This window comes from Ambystoma mexicanum, chromosome 8, assembly GCF_040938575.1.
Source record: "Ambystoma mexicanum isolate Mex_15411 chromosome 8, UKY_AmexF1_1, whole genome shotgun sequence".
NCBI lineage: Eukaryota > Metazoa > Chordata > Amphibia > Caudata > Ambystomatidae > Ambystoma > Ambystoma mexicanum.
The window spans coordinates 1,377,128,569-1,377,154,185 of record NC_090929.1 but is presented as its reverse complement, the minus strand read 5'-3'; the positions used below and the strand labels follow the sequence as shown (position 1 = coordinate 1,377,154,185).

The 25,617-nt window shown below is 45.7% G+C and overlaps 1 protein-coding gene across 1 annotated transcript in view; it reads right to left on the bottom strand.

Moving 5' to 3' along the window:
- Window positions 1-25,617, bottom strand: part of LOC138473016 (disintegrin and metalloproteinase domain-containing protein 12-like) — a 2,040,250-nt gene that overhangs the window by 204,668 nt on the left and 1,809,965 nt on the right. Inside the window, exon 18 of the mRNA XM_069611491.1 lies at window positions 21,301-21,409. Within this exon, the coding sequence (XP_069467592.1) occupies window positions 21,301-21,409 (109 nt within the window). The remainder of the gene's footprint in view (window positions 1-21,300; window positions 21,410-25,617) is intronic.

Below are 25,617 nucleotides of genomic sequence, written 5' to 3'. Positions count from 1 at the left end.
TCATGGTTTTCCATCCATAGCGCCTGATGATCTCTGAATACCACAATCCCCAAGTACCCACATTTCGAAGGGGCCCAGCGAAAACCCTCTAAGATCCGCAGATTGCCCAGTGGGCAGCAATAAAGGAAATAATTCGGACTTAGTGTCATTGATTTTATATTCCGAATATTTTGTGAACCTATAGCATTTTACATAATAGGGCCCAGATTGCGATCTGGGTCATGAACAAACAGAAGTGAATCATCTGCATATTGAAAGATGATGTGGGCTGGTCCCGCTATTCTTATCCCTCTATGTCCATGGACGTCCCATGTCAGTGCCACCAGTGGTTCAACCGTGAGTGCAAATAACAAGGGGGATAGCGGGCAACCCTGTCTGATGCCACGCCTCAGCGGGAAGGGAGCAGAAAGGATATTGTTAGTGCAGACTCTGGCCAACGGACTAGAGTAGAGCAACTGTTCGAACCGTGAAAATAAGGGTCCAGCCCAAAACTACAGAGAACCTGAAAGAGGTATCGCCATGAAACCGAATCAAAGGTCTTCTCTGTGTCAATGATGCAGCAACCGCAATAGTCTTTGGATTTATCTAAGGTAACACACAGAAAAGCAGATGCAAATTCAGGGCCCTAGATCTCGTAGGGATTAATCCAGACTGGTCCAGGTGCACCAGATGTCACATAAATGGAAGCAGGTGTGTGCATAACACCTTAGCGAAGACTTTAGCTTCAGTGTTAATTAATGACAAAGGCCTATATGAGGCCTTGTCATGTAGGGGTCTGCAGGCTTCAACAGTATGGATATAATCGCCTCACGCACGACCGGGGAAGCTCGCCCTTCTCAAGAGATTCCTCCCATGCCCGCAACAATCTCGGGACCAATTCTGACTAATACGGTTTGTAGAGCTCTATCCCCAAGCCATCAGCCCCAGGGGCTTTACCAGATGATAGAGCCTTCACAGCATCAACTATTTCTTCTGCCATTATAGGCTGATCCAATACTAAGACAGCCTCCTGTGGTAAAACACAATCAGATGAATCCTAGTCAGGTACTGGGTGATCTCACCCTCAGACATAGTGTCGTAATTGTAATTTAGGCTGGCATAGAGGTCAGAGAATGCAGCATTAATACCCACTTCATGCACTCGCATCTGTCATCCCTCCTCTGTACACTAGCTATGGGCTAACTAACACGCTTCCCCCTCGCCAATCTGGCCAGCAACCATCTGGCTTTTTCACCCTCCCCATACCTCCTTAGGAGTAGCAATATGAAGTAGTTTACAATCCGACATGAAACCCTGACAACAGTGTCTGGATCTGCCCCAGCGTGGACCTTGACTGCGTTCCCCCATGTGCGTTCTCCAACACCCTCAACCGGCATTCAACCTTGTGTAATTCACATTTTATATTTCTAGGATACCCAAAGGATGTGGACATAAGCACCCTCCTCATCTAAACCTTAAATGTCTTCTGCAAAGTGGCGTGCAATTGCACAGTCCCTTCATTAAGGGCGAAGAATGCAGTAATATCAGTGTGTAGGGTTTTCGACAATGTTTGTGTCCTGCAGCATGGCCGGAGCCGTTCACAAGAGAGGGTGAGGTCTTGGGATATCCTCAATCAGCAATGCGAGAATCACTGGGGAATGGTCAGACACCATGCAGGGGTGTATAGTGCAGCTTTTAACCATCAGCATCAAGACAGGGGAGAGCAACCAAAAATCTATACGTGACCCAGAATCATGTATTGAGGAGTAACATGTGTTTTCCCTGTCTTGAGGGTGTATATGACGCCAGGTATCTACCAATGGCAAGTACAGCATTTACTGATGCAGAGTCTAGTCAGAGCCATGGGAACATCTGTTGTCCTGTCTAGGAGGGAGTTTAGGATTGTGTTAAAGCCATCATCTCGCCCCCTATATTATCATGGCCCCTTCAGTGGCAATAAGCTCCTGGGAAACCTATTGATAGAATTCTGGGTCATCTAGGTTCAGACCATACAGGTTGACAAGTATAAGCAATTTCTCTGCCAGCGATCCCCAGACTATAACATAGCGACCCAGGGTATCTGCCACACTCCTAGTTACACTAAATCCTAAAGAGAGGTGTATGAGTGTACGTACCCCTCCTGGTTTGTCAAGAGTAATCTGTGAAATACTGCAGAGGGCCCCACCTTTGTGAAAATGCGTCATCGAGTCTCCCCAGTGTACGAGTTTCTTGCAACATAATTATTTTAGGACCATGTCACTCAATAGACGAGAGAACTTTATGTGCCTTAGCCAGATTGTTCAAGCTTCAGGCGTTCCATGTGAAAAGTCACAGTGGGAGCCCCTGCCCACCTGCTCCACTACGTGACATTCTCAGGCATTGAATTAAAAGCCTGCCGGATCCGCTACATCACCCTGCACCTACCTGCCCTCAACATGACTGTCAAACTTTTAAACTTTGAACCCCTTCCCCCATCCCCACAACCCCCACCTGCACCACCTACCCCAACATTACAGTATACCCCAAATAACTCTGCTTGTGCTATCCCAGGGAGCACACTGCGAACACCAGCCAGAACTGTAGTTGTTGATGTGTTCAGCAAAGCATTCAATGCGGCACAGCAGTGGGCCAAAACTAGGCATTCTAAATAACCATATCAGACACAGCAGTGTGTATGTCAATCCCCCGAAGCTGGGACCACGATCCACCAGAACTGGTATGGACCTCTCAATGTATGTCGCTGCTTCCTCAGGGGATTCAAAAAAGTGTGGCCTGCCCCCATGCTGGATTCTCAACTTGGCTAGATACATCATGGCGTATTGGACCTGTCAATCATGCTGCAGGCACTTCACCTGGTCAAAGGCCCTCCTCGCTCCAGCTGGAAAATCAGGGTAGATGTGAACCCACGATGAATCGAATTGAAGGGTTCCCTTTTCCCCTTCCAGCCGAAGGACTTGATCACGATCGCAGTAATTAAGTAATCTGGTGATAATTGTGCGTGGGGGGGCAATAAGTGGTGTGCCCTCTTGACCAGGAACCGTGCCGAAAACTGTGCTTCCCGAAAATGGACTGCAGGATATTTTCCACAATGGCTCCATTGGGCCCCGGACAGCTTTCTCTGGGACCCCACTATATGAATGTTGTTTCGGCGGGAGTGCGACTCCAGATTCTCACACTTTTAAGAGCACTGCCTGGAGCTCCTTCCTGAATGCTTGAAGATCCTTGCCCTACCTCCCCACCGTGTGTTCCAAATCCCCCAACATGCGTTTCAGCAACCTTGATGCGTCCACTTTCTTTATCAAGCTTCCTTTTAAGTGATTGAATAGTGGGCACAATGTCATCCAGCTTAGTGCGAACAGACCCAAAGCCTGCTTGCATTGCCAGCATGTAGTGGTCCATATTGGGAGTGTTTGGGGGGGGGCCTCCAATGTCCTCCATTTGAGCGTTGCCAGACACAGCCTCCATATGGGAAGTACTGGTCTAAGGGTCCATAGGGCCCTTTTTCCCCTTCCCACTACCATGCGTCGTCAGGGCAGGGGACTGATAAGGATACAGGCTGAGCTGTGAAGTATTGGAAGCAGGTATTTGCCTGTGATGCAATAAACCTCAGTGTGCAGCACACTCACTGATGAAAGACTCAGATTGCAGTCCAGCAGTGGCTCCCTCCAGGTCATAAACCAATGCCAATGCACAATAAGTGGCCAGTATAGCTGGGAGGTCAGCCCGGCCAATCCTACTGCAATCAGGACCAGCAGGGAACACAGGAAGATCCTGTGATTGATGTTCAAGCCGGTATCCAAAACGAGCAGATAACTTGGAGTTTCCTCTCACAGATGAGCGGTGCCCCATTGGTATTGCCTTAAGTATCAGTGTAGTCTTCCTGTGGTGCGAGCCCCTCCGACCCACCTCACTCCTTTGCAGGCAATATGGGGGCTGCACCTGCCTCCCGTGGGCCACAGCTAATATAGAGCTCCTCTGAAGGACTATCCTCGGGTTCACTCACTGGCTCCTGTTGGCATTCATGGCTCGTTCGTGGTCAACCGGTGAAGGTAGACCGTCTGTTTTCCTTTCGTGACTGCTTTCTCTGCATTCTTCTGTCTCACAAGGCTTCCCTTCAGCAAGCCTGCTTTGCTTCAGGCTCTCGTACGTAAGGGTCTGCTTTCTGCAGTCGGTGAATGCCCAAGAGTCTTTTCCTGGCTCTTGGCATCACTGCAGCACATCCCCTTCTCACAGCGTCTCCCTTCTTTCCCTACGGTGAATCACGTGGCTACACCACACCTGTCTGTGCCATTCGGGTCCTCGAGCCTCACAGAGAGGTGAACCGTTCTGTTGGCAACAGCATCAGCGTTTGATACTTGGATGCTGGATTTTAAATTTCACAGGCATAGGGGTTTTCAGAAAAGAACTAGAGCGCTTGTTGGGCTTGAAGCTTCTTCTGCTCTGCACTGCTCTTCTCCTCTTTCTTGTCCCAGGACTCGGGTGATTCTGGGAAAAGAAAACCATTGTTGAAAAAAAGAGTTTGGATAATCAGTTGAATAGTTCTGGATGATGGAAAAATGGAACTGGTGAAGGCTTTTTTGTTATTTCCACATGGTAGACCAAAGTTGGATGTTTGGTCTATATGTTTTGGGGAAGAGCCTTCCCTATTCTTCCAAGGGGGAGTTGTAGAGGTATGACAGTAGACCACGAGGGTATTGGGTATGAGAGAACTATCTTCTCAATGACACATGGCCTAGTAAGATCGTTGTCTTGGTCTTCCCTCTGTTCCCCCTGCCTGCCTCATCACACATTGAAGCACTTGTGTATAGGTGCGTTATGAATGCCATATGACATCATATCATATCTTCAAGGGCAAATGGGGCATACCATGTATCATTCAATGAAGCCTTGACATCACCTGGAGGTTGTATCCTCCCATGTCTCATGGAAAACAGCATTCCTGTTGGCGACAACATCAGCCGGCAGGATCAGTGAGTCTTCAGAGGACCCATACATTATCTTTCATTGACATAAGGTAGTACATTGAACACACCCCTAATTTCTGTCAAAACTGGTCTCAGAGTTCAACATGAATCAAAACATGTCACTACCAGTATTCTTTCTTGATCCCCAGACAGAGGCGGACACAATTTTGCACTGTCTGGATGTTTGTAGAGCCGTGAGGTTTTACCTCGAGAGGACTAGACCTCATTGGTTGTCAAACATACTTTTCTATCATATTTGGTGGCCCTAACCTGAGAAAGCAGGCAGCAAATGTTACTTTAGCACAGTGAACTGTATCCTGCATTACTCTGTGTTAGGAACTTCAAGGGAACCCTCCTCCTGGAGAATTGCATGCACACTTAACCAAACATGGCACTAGCTTTCCAGTCCTGTGGAGACATCTGGAAAGCAGCCACCTGGGATCCCCAGTCAGCCTTCTGCAGACATTCTTCCTGGAACAGCAGCTGTAGAGTGGACACTCAGTTTGAGCAGGCTGTCTTCCGCAATATTTTCACATCAGTTTAAGTTCCTTCCAATGCAAGAATAGAAGATTTCTGGGTATATTTCTGGGTATTGTCCCAAAACACTGGGAGAGTAGAATACTGCGTGGTACTCTCACATAGGTATGGAGAAAAGCAGATGGGAAAGTTACTCACCTGTGTAATGACTGTACTTCTAGTCCAAAGACCCCTTTGCTCCATACACCAACCCTCTATCTCTCTAAACTGTAGCCTGTACTTCCAGTCCTCTTGACAGATAAAAGGACTGATGGTACAGAGCGTATGGGGTGGAGGTTACAGTGTGGTGCTCTGCACATGCAGCCCACCTCTGCATACATATTCTTAAAGCACAAACTCCCATAAGTATGTATGAAAGGGAACCTCGGAATAGTAGTACACTAGTTACTATGGTGAGTAACTTTACCTTAATCATACATATCCAGCATTTCTATGCAGTACCCATTAATCCTTCTTGCTGGAAAACAAACCATATATTTGATTGTATAATTAATTTCTAGACCTTTATGGTAGTACAATTCATTAAACATGTGCAATTGTATTTTTACTCCACTAAATGTCTCTGATCTAAGCACAGTATCATCATCAAAGAGCAGAATGCCTACCTTTTTGTCTCACAAGCTGGGGGTATCTGATAGTAAGAGTGAGATATGATTGGCAAAACAGTTAAAGTCAAGACAAAGCAAAGTTGGGGTCAGGACACCCCCACCCCCTCGTCTGACCTTGTGCCTAAACCTATTTCCATCCCTTAAACTTTCAGCTTACAACTTACACTTTCAACTAACTAATGAGAACTGGATGTCTTATCCACCGAGAAGGAAGCTCCTCTCACTGTGGATGCAGACTCCAAGGCTTGTGCAAAGAATGTATTGTAAAATGTTCACTGCCTGGATGTTCAGACCAACACAAAAACACTGAACCTCATTACGAGTTAGGCAGAAAATCAGAGGTAAATCCTCCAAAAAATAGCTGTGAGGAATTATTGTTACCGCCACTTGGGTCAGGCGAAATTTCCGACTGATTACAAGTGGTGGCGGCAGTGTAATTCTCCATTTATTTTGGGTTCATTGGACCCAATGGGGATTTTTTTGCAAATTAGCGTGGTAGAATTACCACAGCAGTAATTCTGCCAATTCTGCCTATTTTGGCATTGAGTGGGAAGATTTACCTACAGGGTTTTGCTGGAGGTAAATCCTCCACTCAAAACACAAACTCATAATTTGGCATAGTGGTAAAAGTGGCTGTAAGTCAGTTACTGCCAAATTGGCGACTTACTGCCTAACTTGTAATGAGGTCCACTGTTCCTAAAGCTCCTGCGAGGAACCCTTTTCTTGGATCTTGCATCCACTTGTGAACATAATACAGGTCCTCAGATCTTCTGGAGAAATCCTTTTCCTCTATTCGTTTAAACAAAATAAACCTTTCCAGTCATTTGTCAAGTCTGGTTCACTAACTTGCCAGACTTGACTTGACAACATTTTGTCCCAAAATGGTGCTTTCTTGGTCGCTGTCTTCCTGTTTCATTTCTCCTTTTTTAGTTGTCTCCTTGACTGCTTCTGGGCTCCAGCCCACTAGTTATAGTTATCTCTGCACTGATGAGGGCCTTCAACCCTTAGATATTTTTTTTTTAGCTTTGCCCAATTCCATTTGGGTCCCCAACTTTGCTGCACGCTGGCGGGGCTTCCCCACTTTCATGTAGGTCCCAGATCCTGTTGCTCTGCTTCTGCCGGATCTCCTTCCATCCTTTACCTAGTGTCCACTTGGACAGACCTGGTATAATCTCCTGCCAGGCACTATCCCACATAGGTGTGTTCTTAATGTTGATATCCGCTTGAGTACTCTCTCTGTTATCCCTTTGCAGTTTTTTTTATGTGCTTGTCTGCTTTATAAAGTTTTTATCACTGTAAAATTCTGCTTTCATCGCCTTGTGGTCTCTGGGATTAATTTACATAGTTTACAAACTTTGTATCAAATATAATGCCACTTGTATCCCCTTATGCTCTTCGGGATGTGTTTGCATGGTTTACAACGTTTGTATCAAATATAATGTCACTTGTCTCCCCTTGTGTTCTTCGGGATGTGTTTATGTGGGGTTTCAGGTCCCCCAACACCCTAATCACTGGTCTGACTCTTTCCCTACCCTTGAAAAGCCTCAGGGTGGTCTACAGTCTCTTTGGCTGGTGGAGCAGAGCTTCCTTGTTGCTGCCATGTTCAGAATTTCCCTTCTCATCATGGTTCTGCAGCTCTGGATTCTCCCTCACGTCTCTGGCTACCTGTTTCTTCGTTCTGCTGATCTGGCTGCCTTCCTTCCTGCAGTTGGTCAGGTCCACCTCACCTGGACCTCTCTGGTCTACAGGACTCTCCGTGCCCCGGCTCTCAGCCCTTGGGTCCCCCACATAATCAGCATCTTGTTTCGTGCTCGTCCAGGGCTGGTTCGATGGACCATTGAGCCCTTCTTCCCTTTTTAAGATTGGGGTTGCTTCTTTAGAGAGGTACCACGTGTGTTGATTCCACAGTGGGCCTGTGCCTCCTTGTTCAATGTTCTTCGTCTCAGTATTCTTTTGTATCAAGTTTGGGTAAGTCTCCCTCTTCCTTGTCCCAGTCTTGTCAAGGACACCCTCTTCTTTACTATAACATATAGTGGGATGGGGGATTAGAGGGACCTGAATGAGGGATGAGGTAAGTGAGGACACAAAAGGGGTAAATGGATACTGCGTTCTCCCAGGACCATCATCACCGGTCCCATGAAGGATTTCCCTCCCCATGAGATCCGCCCGCTGAATACCACCCCCATGGGGAATATCGGGTAGTGGCCTCAGCTTCCTGGCCCAATGGGAAGGTGCTTCCCACATGGAAGCACTGACAATATCCAGGGATTCATCAAACTAGTTAGAGCACTATCATCCAGAAATGGGTTTAAAATAGCCCTATTTTCCACATACTCCATAAAGTGGCAAAACTATTCAGCCTGCAAATGATCCACATTCCCCACGGATGTACGATTTTATTACAATAATCACACGTTTGATATGCTTCACGGTCTGGTAATGGCATGGGGCCCAAGTTATAGGCACCATCGAAGTGAGGGCCTACACCGGGCTCCGGTACTGTTACTGTGCTGGAGAAGCCCGCCGAACGAGTGATTGTTTCTATTAGCATCCCAAGGCAAACCCTCAAGGTGCTAATAGGAATTATCAGTAAAACCCTGGTAGCACTGCTTCGCTTGCAGCAGCGGTCGGGGGAGAGTCAGCATTGCCATGCAAATGGAAGACAGGGCTCCACTCGGAGCCCCCTTTTCAATGACATGGTTAACATGCCTTTATCTCCACATGGCTATTGTACACATTCAATGTTAGTGACTTTCAGTTACGTTCAAATTCTAACAAAATGCCCTGCAGGTTTCGATAACCTAACTGGAGGTCTACAAAGATCACACTCAATTAAGTGTAAACCCATAAACTCAGACCTCCACTTGATCGTCTGCAAAAACCTTAGTGGCTAATATCTCAAAATTGATGTAAACCTCTTAGAAAACAGATTCAGTGTCCCGTGTTTTCTGATAAAGTCACACCACTGTACGTCTAGTGTATTCTTGTTAACTTTTCTACAATCCGAGATATACTCCCAAATCGCTTCCACTTGGGATTGTGATCAAATGTCTGCTTGTCTCCAGCATGGAAAGACGCCAATCAATCATTTCTATCTAGCACATTCTGTTCTTCACCATCTTCCGAAACATTCTCTCTCTGTCTCTCTGTCTCTCTGTCTCTCTCTCTCTCTCTCACACACACAACCACACACACACACACTCTCTCTTTCTCGCTCTCTCTCTCGCTCTCTCTCTCTCTGTCAGTGAGAGATGGGTCTAGGAAGGTAATAGTCTGATGACTGTTTCTATATTGTAGGACAGCAATGTCAGGGCTAATCACTCACTCACTGGAGAACAGCCCATTTCTCGCTACGGGGACCCCAATAAAAGGGTTTTTATATTTGATCAAAAAACCCATCCCCTTAAATTAATTTGAATGCAATCATAGCTAGGATTTCCATTTATGCTGTAGCAGGTGCAACTCACTCATTACGAGTTTCGCTGTAATTTGGAGGTAATTGATTGATTGTTTATTTATTACGCGCTTATACACAAGTGTTGCAATTCTGTGAGTAACCACCAAAAACCTTCACTGCTACTTCCACTTGGTCCTGTGGGTTTACCAGGCGATTACAAGTGGCAGTAGGGCAGTATAATTCCACATTTTTGGAGTCCATGGGACTTCCAGGGGATTTTGTCAGATGCACTGTTGGCGGTTTTACTGCGTTATACATCCACCAATTTTTGGAAGTAATGTGTAGGATTTACCTCCAGCAACAAGCTGGAGGGCAATCCGCCACTTTTCCTCCAGAAATCGGCAGATTTACCCCACAGTAATATCGCCAGCGGTAAACCAGCCTAAACCTATAATTTGTTGGTGCTGGAAAAACAATGGTAATTCTGTTACTGCCAAAAAAGTGGCTGCAGGCGAATTACCACCCTTTTTTTCCCTCACCACCAAACTTGTAATAAGGCCCAATAGCTTCCTGATGGCCACACAGCACCCTTTTCTGTAACTTATCCAGTGTATAGATGTGTTTCTGAGTTGAATGATTAGACTGTGGTGCAGTCTTCATTGAATGGGTTTCTGAGCAAAAAGGCAAAGCATTTGTTGTGGAAGAGCATGATATGATATGATAAATTATTTATAATGCGCCTGTACACCAGTGTTTCTAGGCATAAACAATTCGACTGAAAATACACTGAAAAGGCAAGAATACACCGAAATGTCAAGCATGCTTTGGTGCAAAGACAAAATGGACCAATCTTTTTTGGTGATGGCAGTTGAGAATGAGAGTGGTAAAACGATAACAAGCAAGGTAGGTGTAATCAAGGACAAAGTTGTATGCCAAGACCACGTTGCTCAGTTTTAAGGATTTTACTAGACCCAAAATGCACAGGCGGATTCAAATCAAAATGTAATGGGGGCTTCACATTAGAGAAAATAAGAAAATGCTCCTTTCCCAGTCCTGGATAGGCCTCCCCAGCCTCCCTGACTCGCAGCTAGTCACCAGTCCTCCTAATAGTGGAAAAGCTTTGCTTTACCTGGGAGGTCGCACACTCTGTTGCCGGTTTTAGGCATCCGAAAGCCTGTATTCTGGTGCTAGCTAGTTGAGGGATTCTGGGGTTTCCCGCCTCACTGACTGATGCTAGTCAGCTGTCCTCCTAATAGTGCGAAAGCACTGGGAAGTCAGAAGCCGTAACATCGATGGGTTCCTCTGGTCCTACCTTACCAGTGCTCTTTCTGCCTCTATGCCTAACATACTCTCTCTCTTCTGCTCTTTTTCCCCCTCCTGCCTATGGCTGGTCAGTCCCGCCGCAAACATCCGAGGCTAACTGACCGTTTTCTTCTCTGGACTTCACTCTCTTCTCACTTCTGCTTCCTTCACTCCAATTCTGCCTTCAAATCCTGCTGGCACCACCTCCTCCTGTATGGAACTTTCAACTCCTGTTGTTGCCTGTTCTGACTCCTTCTCAGTACCTCCTCTACTTCTTGATTTTACCACCTCCTCCGGAATATCACCCATTCCACCTGCTGTTACCACTTCCTCCAGAATACTGCATTTGCCACCTGCTGCTACCACATTTTCCAGACCACCACCTCTACCACCTGTTTTCAGTAACTACTCAAGAAGTCCAAATGTACCACCTGCTACTTTCACATCTTCCAAAATACAGCTTTACCACCTCATAAGCAACACGTTTATTTGAAAATAAGTATTTAAGCTTCACACATATTTAAACTATCATGACAGTATTTAAAATACACGGCTACAAATGTGACCAAATCAATTTAATTAAATCTAAATCTTAAAACTACAGAACATGCGTTTCAGTCAGTATAATTGATTTTCTTTGGCATTCATACAGTCTGTTAAAGAAGTTATAAACTCCATATAATTCGATAATCGGAAGCCTGTATACATATAAAAAGCTAGTCGACAATGTCTAGTATTCATTTTTTTTTAAAAGAGCAATAATATTTCTCTTGCATGATTTACTATGAAAATGACAGAACACGAACACATGCATACTTGTCCCAGGGGATTCATGATCGCATTTCCAGCAGCTGTCCTGCACTGGGTGTGCATATGCATACGCTGTAGCTATTGGTAACGATATGAAATGAACATGGGTAATTCATTTCCTTGCTCAGGACAAATACCCGACACAACACGGCCTTGGAAGTAAATAAGAAAGGTAGCGCTTGAGTGGAAATGCGCTTTGTTCTACCGAGCTTAAGCCAGTCCCACATTTCCTCCCACAAGGCAATTTAACTGTAGATGTAGGCTTTTGTTCTCACAGGATGTATTTTGACTTAAATTGTGAAAGCACATGGTATGTTATAGTGTTTTGACATAGTGTATCCACTTGCATGCTTTATTAAACATATGCACAATGGCCTTAATTATGGTGTGCATTAGAAATACTTTTTCATTGTACCATATTGATAGCCACAATAGAACTGCCGCTATCAAAGGTTCAATGTCATTGGAGTACTCAGGGTTTCCAAGTGCAGCAATTCATTTGCAGTCATATCCATAACCCTCAAAAATGTCCTTTCCCCTTTCGCTATTTTTCTTAGTGTGATTACTACCCAAATGCGTGCTGCGCATTTAGAAACCTCCCCAAATTTGGCATTACAAACCTTAAAAGGTTGACATCTCCTCCAGAATATCACCTTTCTCACCTGCTGTTACCACCTCGTTCAGAATACCACCGTTACCACTGATTCATTGGGGTGGCGGGCAGATGCGTTTAGTGGGGTGCTGCACGGTGAAATCTCTGTTCTCTTATTGGTACCATGTCCTTGACATTCTTTCCCTGCTTCATTTGTAGGCAGTTATGATGTGTTTGTCTGGCTACCTCTGTGAGCTTGTTTCACATAAGGGATAAATACTCAAGAGGGATCTAGGGGACAAATGAGTAATAAACCTAACACACAAAGGGGAGCCCCCCAGATGAACCATTTAGTGGATTAGTTCAACAGCCAAGTTTACACATAAACCCGTCCATATTCAATGGGCTATTAATTTGCCTCAAAGAACAGCACACTCAGAAACGTATTATTGTTTATATATACTTATTCATAATTTATTACGTAGGCCATAGGTCCTACAGTTTCGGCTCTAAAAATGCTGATTAAACCTGTTTGTACATTTACAGATAAAAAGCATATATGAACAGATAAAACAGTGAACAAACTCCACAACTATGCTCTCTGTCCTCCAGACAAGATCATTAACTTTGCTACAAGGACTCTCTTTGAACTCACTTCACAACTACTTCCGCTTACCGTGACCAGGCTGGATGGCTGACAATGCAAAACAGGGCCAAATTTTAATTTCTTCTCCAAGTTTAAAAATCTCTCCACGGTCTGACACCACTGTATCTATCCACCTCTAGAACCCTTCTTGTAATCTTTGCTCTGCTTTTTCGACTACCCTTCTGTCACCTCGCTCTTCCTGTGCTTCCTCTCACTTCCGCACTTTCTCTCTTCTTGCTCCACTTGCAAGGAATTATGTTCCTCCAGACATCGGACAAACAGTCCAAACCGATTTGTTCAAAGCCAAATTGAAAGCCTACCTCCTCGCCTCGGAATGATCTTTTTAACCTACCTCTCATCTGCATTAGAACCAGTGGCGTCGCTAGGGGGGAGCGTGGGGGCCCAGGCCGCCCCCTGTGAAACTCTGTGCCCCCGCTTGTGCCCCCCTACCTAGGACAAGCAGTGGCCATGTTCTCCCCCTACATTTGTCTGTGCCCCCCTACTTTTGTCTTTGCCCCCTCTGTGCCCCTCCTAAATTTGATTCCTGGCGACGCCACTGATTAGAACTAATATTTTTCCTTCTCCTCTCACCTGCCTCTGTCCCTGACTTTCTCTGCCTCCACTGTAACACTTTATCCATTATGATCACACCCCTAACATAGCTTGCCATACCACCTACCTGCATGTAAAAACGTCTAATGTTGATTGTCCTTAATCAAGTCTGTCCTTACATTTTCTCTAGTGACTGTTCCATTTACTTTCCACCACAACCTGGTCAGCATGTCACTCAAACTCAACCCATTGTAAGTAGCTCACTTCTCTCCATCAAATCTGATATCATATCTATTGTACATTCCTTTGCGATCAAAAGAGCTTTGCGCTTCCCTCTATATAAATAAAATAAATACATTAATTGCTAAACTGTTTATAAAAGACTTTTTGCCATGCTTTGGAGTGCCTGTTAGCATAAACAGTGATAGAGGAACTCATTTTACTGGCTAATCGGTGAAAGAATTATGTGCTGCATTACAAATAAAACAAACTGCATTGCCCCACCACCCTCAGTCTGCCCAGGGCGGTGGAGGGGCAAAACAGAATCCTCAAGAACAAATCAGCCAAGCACTGATCAGAGACAGATTTAAAATGGCGGGAGGTACTGCCTTTGCTATTGTTTGGTATGCCCTGCAGGCTAATAGAAAATCAGGACTGAGCGCCATGAGGTGTTAATGGGCTGCCTTATGCGCCTTCCTTCCTCACCACCTTTTGCTTATTCTTGCATTCACCTTACAGATGATGTCATGCTGAACTACTGCAGAAAACTCCTATTTGTTATTTGTTATTAGGTGTTTGCACTCACAGGTATGAGAGGTACTGCCCTGAAGGCCCAGAGTGACCTTCCCACGCCACACAGCCTCTGGTCTTTGTGCACATTCAAAAGCAACAGAGGAAGATGGTGCCCAGGTGGCAGGAGCCTTTTTCAGGTATTGCCTGTTACTGATATGGCAGAGAAAGTTAAAGAAATAACCTCTTGGGTACTTGCCACACACTAACAACACACAGTGGCAACTGAGGATGGAGGGCAGGATGCTGATAGTGAGCCTAGTATCAGGATCTATACCTAGCAACACTAATTAGCAAACATGTATTTCTTCGCCTAACAAGGGGGGGACTTGTGCCTTGGAGGGGCCCGGCATTGTGGTATGTAACTTTCGTAAGGGTTAATCCTAGCACCTGCAAAGTGAAAAGAGGGTCAAGTCGTTTACCCATGGTTCGCTTTACACAACTGGCTGCTGGATCAGGACTGTACCAAGTCTGTGGCTGCAACTGAGCCCCCTTTGACTGCAGCAGCAGTTGTTCACTCTCCTGCCTCTGTCAAAGTTATTATCAGTGAACTGGTGGACTGGGACTAAAAGAGGCCCTGGAAATAATGACTTGGGACCAAAAGAGGCCCTGGAAATAATGTTCAAAGTGGCCCCATTTGACCCATTTTCAGCAAGCTCAATGATTTTCCTATGAGAAAATTTGGAAATACCACACAAAAGAGGCCCAGGGTGCAGAGGCCCACTGGGAAATCTCCAGAGTTCCTTATAGGCCAGTCCACCCCTGTAAATGAAATTAGTTGGCCTATGTCTTCACATGATACAGACTTGTACTCATATCGAGCTACTCATTTGTATTTTACAGGTAGAGAAGATTCAAGGAGAAAATGATAACGTGGCGCGCTAATGGATCTGTACAGGTCATGAGGTTGGACATTACTCTCCATGCGCACCGCCAATCTGACACCGGACTCGCAGTAAACTTTTCTGAAACAGTGGGCATGGTGGCTAGGCTATACTGGGTTATTGGAACATAGAGATGGATATAGATAATTACAATGCCCCTTTTCTGTTTTTTTTAATATCTAGTCTAACTACGAATAATAGGTATAACTTTATCTATCATCGATGGGTGAAATTTCAATGTGGTTTTTTCCGAGTACATTTTAATGAAAAAAATAATAGGAGACGGCGGACTTGGGTTGGGAACACCCCCAAATACAATTTCAATCCAATTTTTCTGTAAAAAATACTCGAAAAAAACCCATCGAAATTTCACCCATCGATGAAATGACGTAGAACGAAATAATGAAATAGTGACAGAAAGACTTTTTACCAATCAACCACGTTCATGGAGTTCTGACACATATTTACCAGATGTTATTGCAAGATCAATTATTGAAGCTTCTATGTCTCATCTTATGAATCCAACAATGTTTAGAAATGCGACTACCGTGGACATTCAGGAGAGGTGGTACAAAACAGCAACTAAGCTAGAGAGGCCTGCATTTAGGTATATATCCGTGAATACATCACTAGAAATAATTAACTCTTCATTACCTTGCAAGTTGCATCACTATATCCCAACTTTTCCTGAGGTGCAGCCATAGGACTAGCACAACAGAAACAAGTGCTACTCTGAGCAAATCCCAGGATTTGGGGGATCAGGTTTGGGATGAAACAAATACCACCGTTGCAGCTTGGAATGTTTACAGGGGCCAGTCTCTGAGTAACTATTTGTGTTGTCCAAAGAAAGCAACTTGACTTAGCAACGGGGCACAAGCGACTAACGTAGATGTGAACTGACTATGATCTCTGCTCTGAGCAACGCGATGAAGGAATTGATGACAGAACCTCATCTGAAATGTCACCTTAGTGAGTAAAGTTTTAGAATGGGACTTTACCTGTGCAGAAGGGCAAGCCTTCCTGAATGAACAGCTACTCAGGATGCTCGAGGACTTACACAATCAGGCCTGGCCATGAGAGCTCACCAAATAATTTGGAGTTCCCGCAGAGCTGTGGATGTTGTGAAGGCTGTGGAAGCATATCAGCGAGAACTGGAAAAGGATGCGGTTCTTATTTTAAGCTCAGGGTCAAACGAAAGGAATCAGGGCCCCGAAAAATCAGATTGTCCCAGGCCCGTGGGTGGGATGCACCTGGGATTGGAAGATACAACGCATTGTGTGGCAAGTAAAAGTTCCTGGACAGCTAGCTCAAATTTTGGTCAGTGCCCTGGGGATAGCTCTGGGAGTGTGGCTAGGGCGAGACTAGTTGTTGTGACCCCTCACACTGCTCCAGCTACAATGTATAAGAAAAGTCGAGCCATGTCAGGTAATTCTGGTAGGGGAAAAGGATTTGCTGGGATGAGTGGCCAACGGGACCTGTATACAGGGGACTGCATTATTTGGGGTGAAGGGTAGTTGTGTATGGATTAGTTGGGTTCCTTCCATGCATATACATTTCTTGCTCATAAGAAGCACCAGAAAAAAGATGGGTGGAAGGTTTTGAATTAATCTGTACCACTGGAACTGCTCTGGGCAACCTTTCACAGCACAGTTTATTCGCCTGTCTGCGCCATGCAAAAGGGGTCCAGCCACATGCAAATCAATCAGGTACTGACACTAATGGGAGCAGCCCAGGCCCAAACTGCTAGGCCAGGTCCCCTTTGCACAGAAATACAACCTGCTACAGACATGTTTTAGCCTTGTTGGGCCTCATCAGTGAGGTGCAGGTTGGTTCCCTATTGTGCAGCGAGCAAGGAACCCACGTCTGGGCATACCCTCTCTCACATGGAGAAACAAACTATAACCAGGACACACAATAGCTTCTGGCTGATCGAGATGTAGTCCACTAAGTTTGAATTAGTTTGATAAGGAGAAAGAAGCATTTTAGGTAACTCACTAATATGCCACTCAATACACAAGTTATATGTTTAGTAACAGAAGGAATCAAACCTTCCATCACAGCATTCATAAATGTAACAATTATTTTTGTTCTTTTATCATGCCTATTGATTTGCTGTTGTAGACGCGGTACTAATAAGGGAAGTGTGGGTATATACAAAACATTATACCTCCTGCAACTGCAGAGAGTGACATATTGGTCCTCATTACGAGTCCGGCGGTAACCATGGCGGTAAAACCGCCTGGTTACCGCCGGACTCGTATTACCATTCCGCCTTCGTGACTCCCGGAATTACCAGGGCAATACAGCCCCAGTGTCCTGGGAGTCACGGAGGTGGAATGGTGTAAATCCCCATTCCCATTGAGTCCCACAGGACTCAATGGGAATGGGGAAGTGGAAACACCGGCACCATCTCGTTATAGTGCTGGTGTTTCCACGTCCCCCTGCAGGCGGGAGGTGTTCAACCCGCCAGGTCAGACCTGGCGGGAAGATCACCTTCCGCCTGCAGGGGTCGGGATCGGGCAGTCCGGAATTAACAGTGGCGGCGGGGCATTACCGCCACTGTTAATTCCAGACCGCCCGACCCGTAATGAGGCCCATTGTATTTCTAACACTGTAGATAGAGATGTAAATACATTTGATAGTGATGTAGAGGAAGAAATGAATGCCCTTATGAAAACTGATCCTCCTATTGTATTGGGGGTCGATGAAGGTCTGTCAGCATAGATTGCAACCCTTCACATTGTAACAGGTTGAGGAATAACTTGCGCTTAATCACTTTATGTAGAACAAATATACATACAATATCACCAAACCTGTGTTGGTAATCATCGACCGCAGAAGGATGAAAGGCTGAGTTGGCCTGGCCGGGATTCGAACCTGTTGACAACATACAACATACATACCATTGGGAGGGTTCATAATTGTGTATTAAAGATTATAGAGTGGCGCAGGGAAAGCAGCGCACTCACAGAGCACCTCGAACTATGGGCACTCGTTACCTCATACAAGCAAACAAACATCCTGAACAGCATGCGGGGAGATATGAAAGTAGGACACATTACAACAAAGCTTTAATTGTGGCACAAGGAAATCCAGGGCCACTTTATGTGCTATTGTCAAACATTTACACACTTTACACAAGCTTTTAGGCACAAAGATTTTGTCAAGTGACCCAGGACACCGAGATGGAATGTCTTTTGATGATCATAACAGACATAAGGCAGAAAAAAACATGCTATAATTGCAACTTGTGAAAAGCAAAATGCATAGTCCGAAATGATGCGTTTTGCAAGTTTTTGTCTGCATTGTGAATTTGAGGTGTTTAAGAACAGACTAAGGGCTCTATCACGAGTTGGGCGGTATACCGGTGGTAACTGTGCCGAGTGAACCATCCAATGCTAATAGCATTATCGCAACTCGGTCCGGAGCGATTAGCACCAGGTCATGAGTTGCGGGGGGCGGTATGTGCCCATTCCCATTGGGTCAATTTGACCCAATGGAGTTGGGGACACCATTACCGCCAGTGGTAATAGCGCCTGTGGTAATAGCACTGAAAATGGCCTTAAGGCCAATGCATTCACCGTGACAGGGATTAAACCCGGATATATTGAATCTCACAATCGTCAGAGAACAACTGTCTTACAAGAGTATTGGACTCAGACCGCCTATCTCACTCAAGAGCTTGAGCAATTTATTCTTCAATTGACAATTATTAAGTGAATCAATCCATTTGGATCAATTACATTATGAAGCAATCCTGAAAGAATTCCGTGTCTGGACTCTTTCTACAATGTCAAACATGTGATAGCCTTGAGAACGACGCTTATGTCGAAACACGTGTCGGCTGATTCAGTGTGATCTTAAAGACAATAAACTCATGGACTATTGTTGATTTTCTATCAAAAGAATGATACATATATTCAATTTAATTACACGGAATTATATTATTATTTAGGAGGAACGCGATTTGCATGTCATCACCCAACTATATGCTCTGAGTTTAATCAGGATGACCTTTGCACCCTTCAAGATCTATTTTTGGTCACAGACAAAAGACAAAGATCATCATTACCTGGGGGCCATCTCAGCATTCTTACAAACAAGTGATACTACCTGTTTTTACCGAACATACTGGTTACGGGCCTGGCAACAGTGGTAAAACATCCTGTATTTTCGAATATTGGGTGTGTTGAAACTCCATTAGTGATACTCATATGGTCACCTGCTTTTGTTTGGAGGTAATTACTTTCATGCACAAGCAGAACCGCACGCGGAAACGTCCACATACACTAAATACCAGACCCAAGGGAGTCCTGTTGGATTCCAAAATGAGGACTACCAGAAAGGTCCGCATGACTTGGAATTATGCGGGCCTTTCAGAGTGCCCGTTATTTACTGCATGCGCTCACAGCAAAAGAACAGCGACCGCACGCATAGAAGTGTGAATCCAACTGTGGAATAATCTGTGAAATGCATTCACAGTAGTCCATTCTTTATGTTGCTTACGCCTGGCAGGAAAGTAGATATTATGGTATGTTGGGCTAAACCTTACAAATGGACGCTGTGGTTTGTGTGTAGCGCCACACCGTGGAGAGGATGGGGATGTGCAGTTAGTTTTCTTTAGGTGTTTTCACGATGGGGGTAAAAAAGTGTATAAGGCAGCTCCCTGAGACTGAGGATATCATTTTGCAACAATGACACATGACATGTCGGCAGAGGTTACAATTGTCAATGAAAAGTAGTGTATGGCGCCTGTTTTGAGCAAAATATAGTGTGTATGCGACTCTTGACTGTAGCCAGCCCAATAATTCTGGACCAAGGAGCTTCCTAGTTACTTAGATATAGCAGCACACTGCAGTGGTGTAACACCAAAGGACTGGAGCCCCAAGGAAAATTTGGCAAAGGATCCAGTGAGAATACATGCTGGGGCATACAGAGACTCTGGTTCAGGTGGGCTGCTCCCTGGGGGCTGCAGAAGTATGCTGTATGCCTCTAGCAACGCAGCCTGCCTCCTCCAGAGATGTCTATTGTAACATATCGGTTCATATTGGAGTACCTGATGATAGCATGTGCCACTTCACAGCTGAACACTGTGCAGACTACCAATGTAAATAAAAATGCAGGTTGCATATATTAGCACACTCGGACATGCCACTAAGAGGCTCTACGTAAGCCTCTAAGCCAGTTCCGCCGTATCCGGTAGACCAAGACCCACCCAAACTGCTTGCCCAGCACAGTGCCCACTGCTTCACCACCTTTCCGTTGTGGTTGATGCAATGCCAGGATTTGGGTGTAGACACTGATCTGTGAAATTGAAGGATTTTCTAGGAAGAGATGCCGTATAATTTCCATGAGTAATAGGCCAAGGGAATCATGATATGAGTAGGTATAGCATTGTACAATAAGCATCAAGCATATCCAATGCTGTACAATAGGCTACACGCTCTGGAAAACCCAAACTGTTCCTGCCTAGTTCTATGTCACTGAACCACCCACTGAAGGCCACACCCAAAAAATACTGCTTATTATTGGCTGACTCCGTGCGGCCCTCAATAGGTGAATGTTTGTCTAAATTGGGGGGTTTTCTCTGTCCCCTGCCCCGGCATGATCCATTGGTCCTCTATGACCCCCCAAACCTTCATAAAGTGACTTCCCACCCAGCCTGCTCCCCCACCCCATGCCTTTGACATCCAAAAACAATCCTTTCCATCTGCACCTAACTATGATCGCCCGTGCTCACCTCCTACACACCAACCATGCCTGAAGCCTACTACCCACCACAGTGACTTCCTGTTTCTGACCAACGCTTTTGTGCGCTGCATAGCGCAGGCTCTGGAGGCGGTCTTCTTGACCTGCGCACTGCGGTACATGGTCTATAGACTTAATACCGCCTGCCTAGGTTCCAGGGACAGGACATGGGATCATGGTGCCAATCTGGCAGCCACCGGTGGCACCGTGTTTCCACTCTATGCCGTGATGCATTCCATTAGTGATGTCATCACTGGGAAACTTTTTACATCCATAACGTGTTCTGTGCAATTAGGCTTGCATGTGACCGAAGGCTGCACACTTCTAGTTTCTAATAATGCAGAAAATGACAGACTTGAGAAACTAACCAGTTAAATGTCAATCTAACCCAAATATGTTAATTCATTTCATCGCCAGAAAAATGCAAAACATTTCTGACATGATTTTAGTGAACGCAGACACGTGTTATTTTATATACTGCAACATGCTTACCTTATGTATGTTTGAGCTTTCGGGATTTAATAATAACTTTTTCCTGAGATGTCTGGCGTGGTCACTCGGAGCCTCATTTAAACGCGGAGACCTCGTAGGACCCACCGATCTGCAATGTAAATACAGACATTTTAAATAAAACATGTACAATTAACCTTTTTCTTCTGTTGCATGCAAGTCTTTGAAGAGCTCTATCTTCCCTTTTTTTTTACTGCATGAACATGAAAAAGTCCAAATGATCAAATACTTTTTTTCATGACTAAAAATAAATATTGATTTTGTATTTCCTGCACCCAGCAGCCTGTTAAATGAGCTGTGAGCTGGTGCAGTCTGTGGGAATGCGTCTTCCTCGCGCCCGCGGGAGTGCGCTAATGAAGCTGGCATTTAAGCAATCGTGACCTGAAGCGTGCAGGTCGGCGCTTAGATCAAGAGCCAGTGTGCGCCAGGCGTGCATTCCAAGCGAACTCAAAAGCAAAGTGCATCCCAATTTATAATTGCTTATTTAGAAGGAGACGTTCTGTTGAAAACCACTTGATCCGCAAGATTAGTGAAAATAAAATATGAGGGGAAGTGAGACTGCATGTCTAATGAATTGGGCATTTTAAAAACTCAGACGTGTGACTCTCCATGTGTGTGTTATTTATTCGGTGTGAAAGCGCCAGAAGCCGCCCACCAGCGCCTTATTTGTCCGTGTGTTTTGGCAAGGTTTATGGCATGTCCCAAGGTTGCCAGCAAGCATCGCAGCAGCTTGCATTGCAGCCAGCAAGCAGTGAGGAGGCCAAAGACCTCTGTTGAAGGTGTGGCGTGGCCAGTGCTTCATTTGTAAAAAAATAAGTGCCAGTGCCCAAACAATGGCCCCATAATGCTGGGCGCGGCTCCTCCCTCAGCACGGGCGCGCTGGTCGCACCAGTTCAGATCTAGACCTACCTAGATCGGCCCACCACCAGCCCATCACACTGCTGCTGCTCCTTGTCACATGTGTGGCGCTGCAGCAACTGCTGGCACAGTCTAGTAGTAAATACGCAACTAAGACATGTTCCTCCTGTAACTGCGCCTCGATGCTCCCCGAGTTATGTGAGCGCTTTAAAAATGCAGATAAATAAAAAAGCATTCTGTTTCAGTCACTGTTGCACTGTATTTGTCTGTACCCCTTCTGCCCCATCTGACAGTCTGTTAAAGTACACCAAGTATTGTTAATCGGTTACCTCCAGGAAGAGCACCCTCCCCTCAGCTCGATCTTCAGTCACCTCATCCAGGTGTTTTGTGTAATCAATTTACTCTCATGCCCTTATCAGTCATCACATCTCATAAATGCATCCCCATTCACCCTTCCTTCAAGCATGAGCATGGTGTTGTATAACTTGAAAAAAGTCATTTCTGCAAGACATTGTTGTGAAATCAACGGCCTGTGCTACTTCTGCTTTAGGCCTCTTTCCACCTTAACACATATTATCAAACGAAATATGTTTTGTCACCCAATATTCAGGAGCCAGAGGAGAATGCATATTCGGATATCTCCTTCCCACTGACATGTTCTTGACATACTTAACTAAACTGGGGGTGTAACAGACACCCACCTCCCTATGTGAGGATTCCTATCTGAGGATTGCATGTGCTCTCATTCGGAGCGCATGCTCAGAGCGTATTGTACCCAGGGTAAGGGGGCACATCTGGTGTATAAACCACACATCAGGATAGAAAACATGCGCTGGAATTATGTAAAAAAAATGACAGCAATAGACGGTTGAGAATTATACACGAATACTCAACTAGTGCTTTTATTTGTGACAGATTAGTGGGCACGTGCAGCATGTTTATCCCCATCTAGTTTCCATGTGTGTATCTTTAAGCCTGAAATGGCATTTCAGCAGTTCATCTTTGGATAGGCCTTTCTCGCGAAGTGCAGCCGGTTCGGTTTCAGCCCAATACGTGCACCGTTCCGGGTCCCCTCGCTGAAGCTCGTTTGTGAACTAATAAGGCCGATAACATTGAAAGGAAGAACGGAAACACCCATGCAAAAATTCACAGTTCATGTTTCGCTTAGATGAATGCTATCCAGGGTCGGACTGGGGCATACAATTGTCTCGAGTCGGGCTCGGCACCAATGAAAAAGTGGCCAAAATTGCAAACGACAATTCATTCCTTTTGTGACAGACACTAGTGGGACCACGTTGCCGCCTGTGCCCCGCCCGGTCCTGGGCTTTGCCCTGCCTTGCCTAAATCACTTAGGCTACCTTCTGTGGGGCCGCCACCGCCACGGCCATGCTGAGCCTGATGATGACAAAAATAGGTGCGCGGCACAGCGGCCCCATGGAAGGTAATATTTTAAAAGAAAAAACGTATATTTGGGCGGCTGGGGCCCATCACTTTGGAAGTGATGGGCCCCAGCCGCCACTTAAAATAAGTTATTTCTTTTAAAACCTACCTTCCGTGTGGCGGGGCCCCGGCCACCGGCCCCCTGCCCCACGGAAGGTCAGGTTTTCAAAGAAAAAAGTAAAAAACATACTTTTGGGCACAATCCAAGGGCCCTGCCGCCCGTAGCAGAGTCATCCGACTCAGTCTGCGGCAGCTGGCAGCCCCTGGTCACAGAAATTGTGGAACTGACTGCAGTCAGCAGCACACTGCACACAGGTCACACAGACAGAAGCACGGGCGCGGACGGGTCCCTGGTGGGGTCCTGACTCCTGGACGGTCAGGACACCACCCGGGGACTGTGCTGCCACCCAGGCCCCGACCTGGGCCTTCCTTGCTTGATCACTTGACTGTGACAGGCTCAGGCTGCACCGCACGCAACAAGTGACTTACCTGCTTTGCTGGCTGGGACTTGGTCTCCTGTCGGGCCTCTGGGTGGGGGGGGCAGGTGCGCACACTGGCACACGCACAAATGAAAAAGCAGGCAGAGGGGGCCCCAGGAAGCAACTAGGCTGCACCACGCAGTGCAGCAGGGCAGGCCATCTCTCTCACAAGTCAGGACCGACAACGCCACGCCTCGACACCTTATCTTCACAGTAACTTGTGAAATGAAGGTGTTGCCGCGCTGCCTCCTGTGGCAACAATAACACGTCACTATGTAATTTCACTGGCTCAGAAGAACAGTCAATGAAAACTGCACATTCTGTGTTACTATACAGAATGTATCAAATACTGCATAGTAAAAACAGAATGGTAGTTTTCATTGGCTGTTGTTTGTAACAGTTTGTTGTTCATTGCTATTGCTAGCCCCTCCCAGGCCCAGCCAGCCATGGCCTGCACCCTGCAAGCACGAGAGAGATCAAGATCAGAATGACAAAATCCCAATGATTTGTAATCGAAGCAAAGTGAAGTGGAAGAACAAATAAAGCAATTGCATGTGCACTGGCCCCGCATGAGTTCCGGTGCCCAAACAAGAGTGCTGGTGTTGGGCACCGGCAACAACCCCCACAAATTAAGCCCTAGGTGTGGCACCTGCAGACCCCTGTGGGCCTAAGCTCTCACCTTAGCCAGCTTGGATGTTTTTGCAGTTAAGTGAGACCTCCATACCACACAGGACAATTGGCATAAAAGGAAGACCAAGTGCCCAAGATAACACAGTGCGACTGACCACGAAGGGATGTGGTGGAACATTTTTGTCAGATGCTGGCTTGGAAGTCGAGACATTGGTCAGCACAGGGCATATGACACGAAGTTCAGCAGCATCTACATGCATACACCTCATTTGTGTTCCTGACGAAGGCTTGCATTTTGGGAATAATCCATTTCATTGAAATTTTGAGCATCACAGGGTGTCCCCACGGGCAGTGGCAACACCTTTGATCCACAAGTTTTAACAAAAAATGTCAGAGCACACCTGCCGTAGACAATTCCCAACAAAATAACATTCATAACTTATTCTGAACATTACATTTAATAGTGTTTTGACTCCAGATATAAACGTCATAATCAACTAGAAGCAAATCCAAATAAGCATTAAGAACTGTGAAGTTTTCCAATATCCTCACAATTATTTCAGCTCTATGCAGGCGCTCCTCCAGGAATCTGCACCCGTCAAAACCCTCCATTCATATTTACAGTTTGGACCTTTTCACCCGTCTGCCCCATTTTACAGCGATGCACGCTTGGCTACAGACAATGTCATGGACATGAACAGCTTCTTGTATCTCAGGTAACCAGCATTCTCCCATATCATGTTATGGTCATTTCTAATGGGGCAGCACAGATGATGATGTCCCTTTCTTAGGATTTTCGACCCGTAGCAATGGATAATATCAGAACTCCCCCACATATGGCCGCATCACTGTACCCTCATCAAATTAGACTGGATCCTGCTACAAGCGCCTA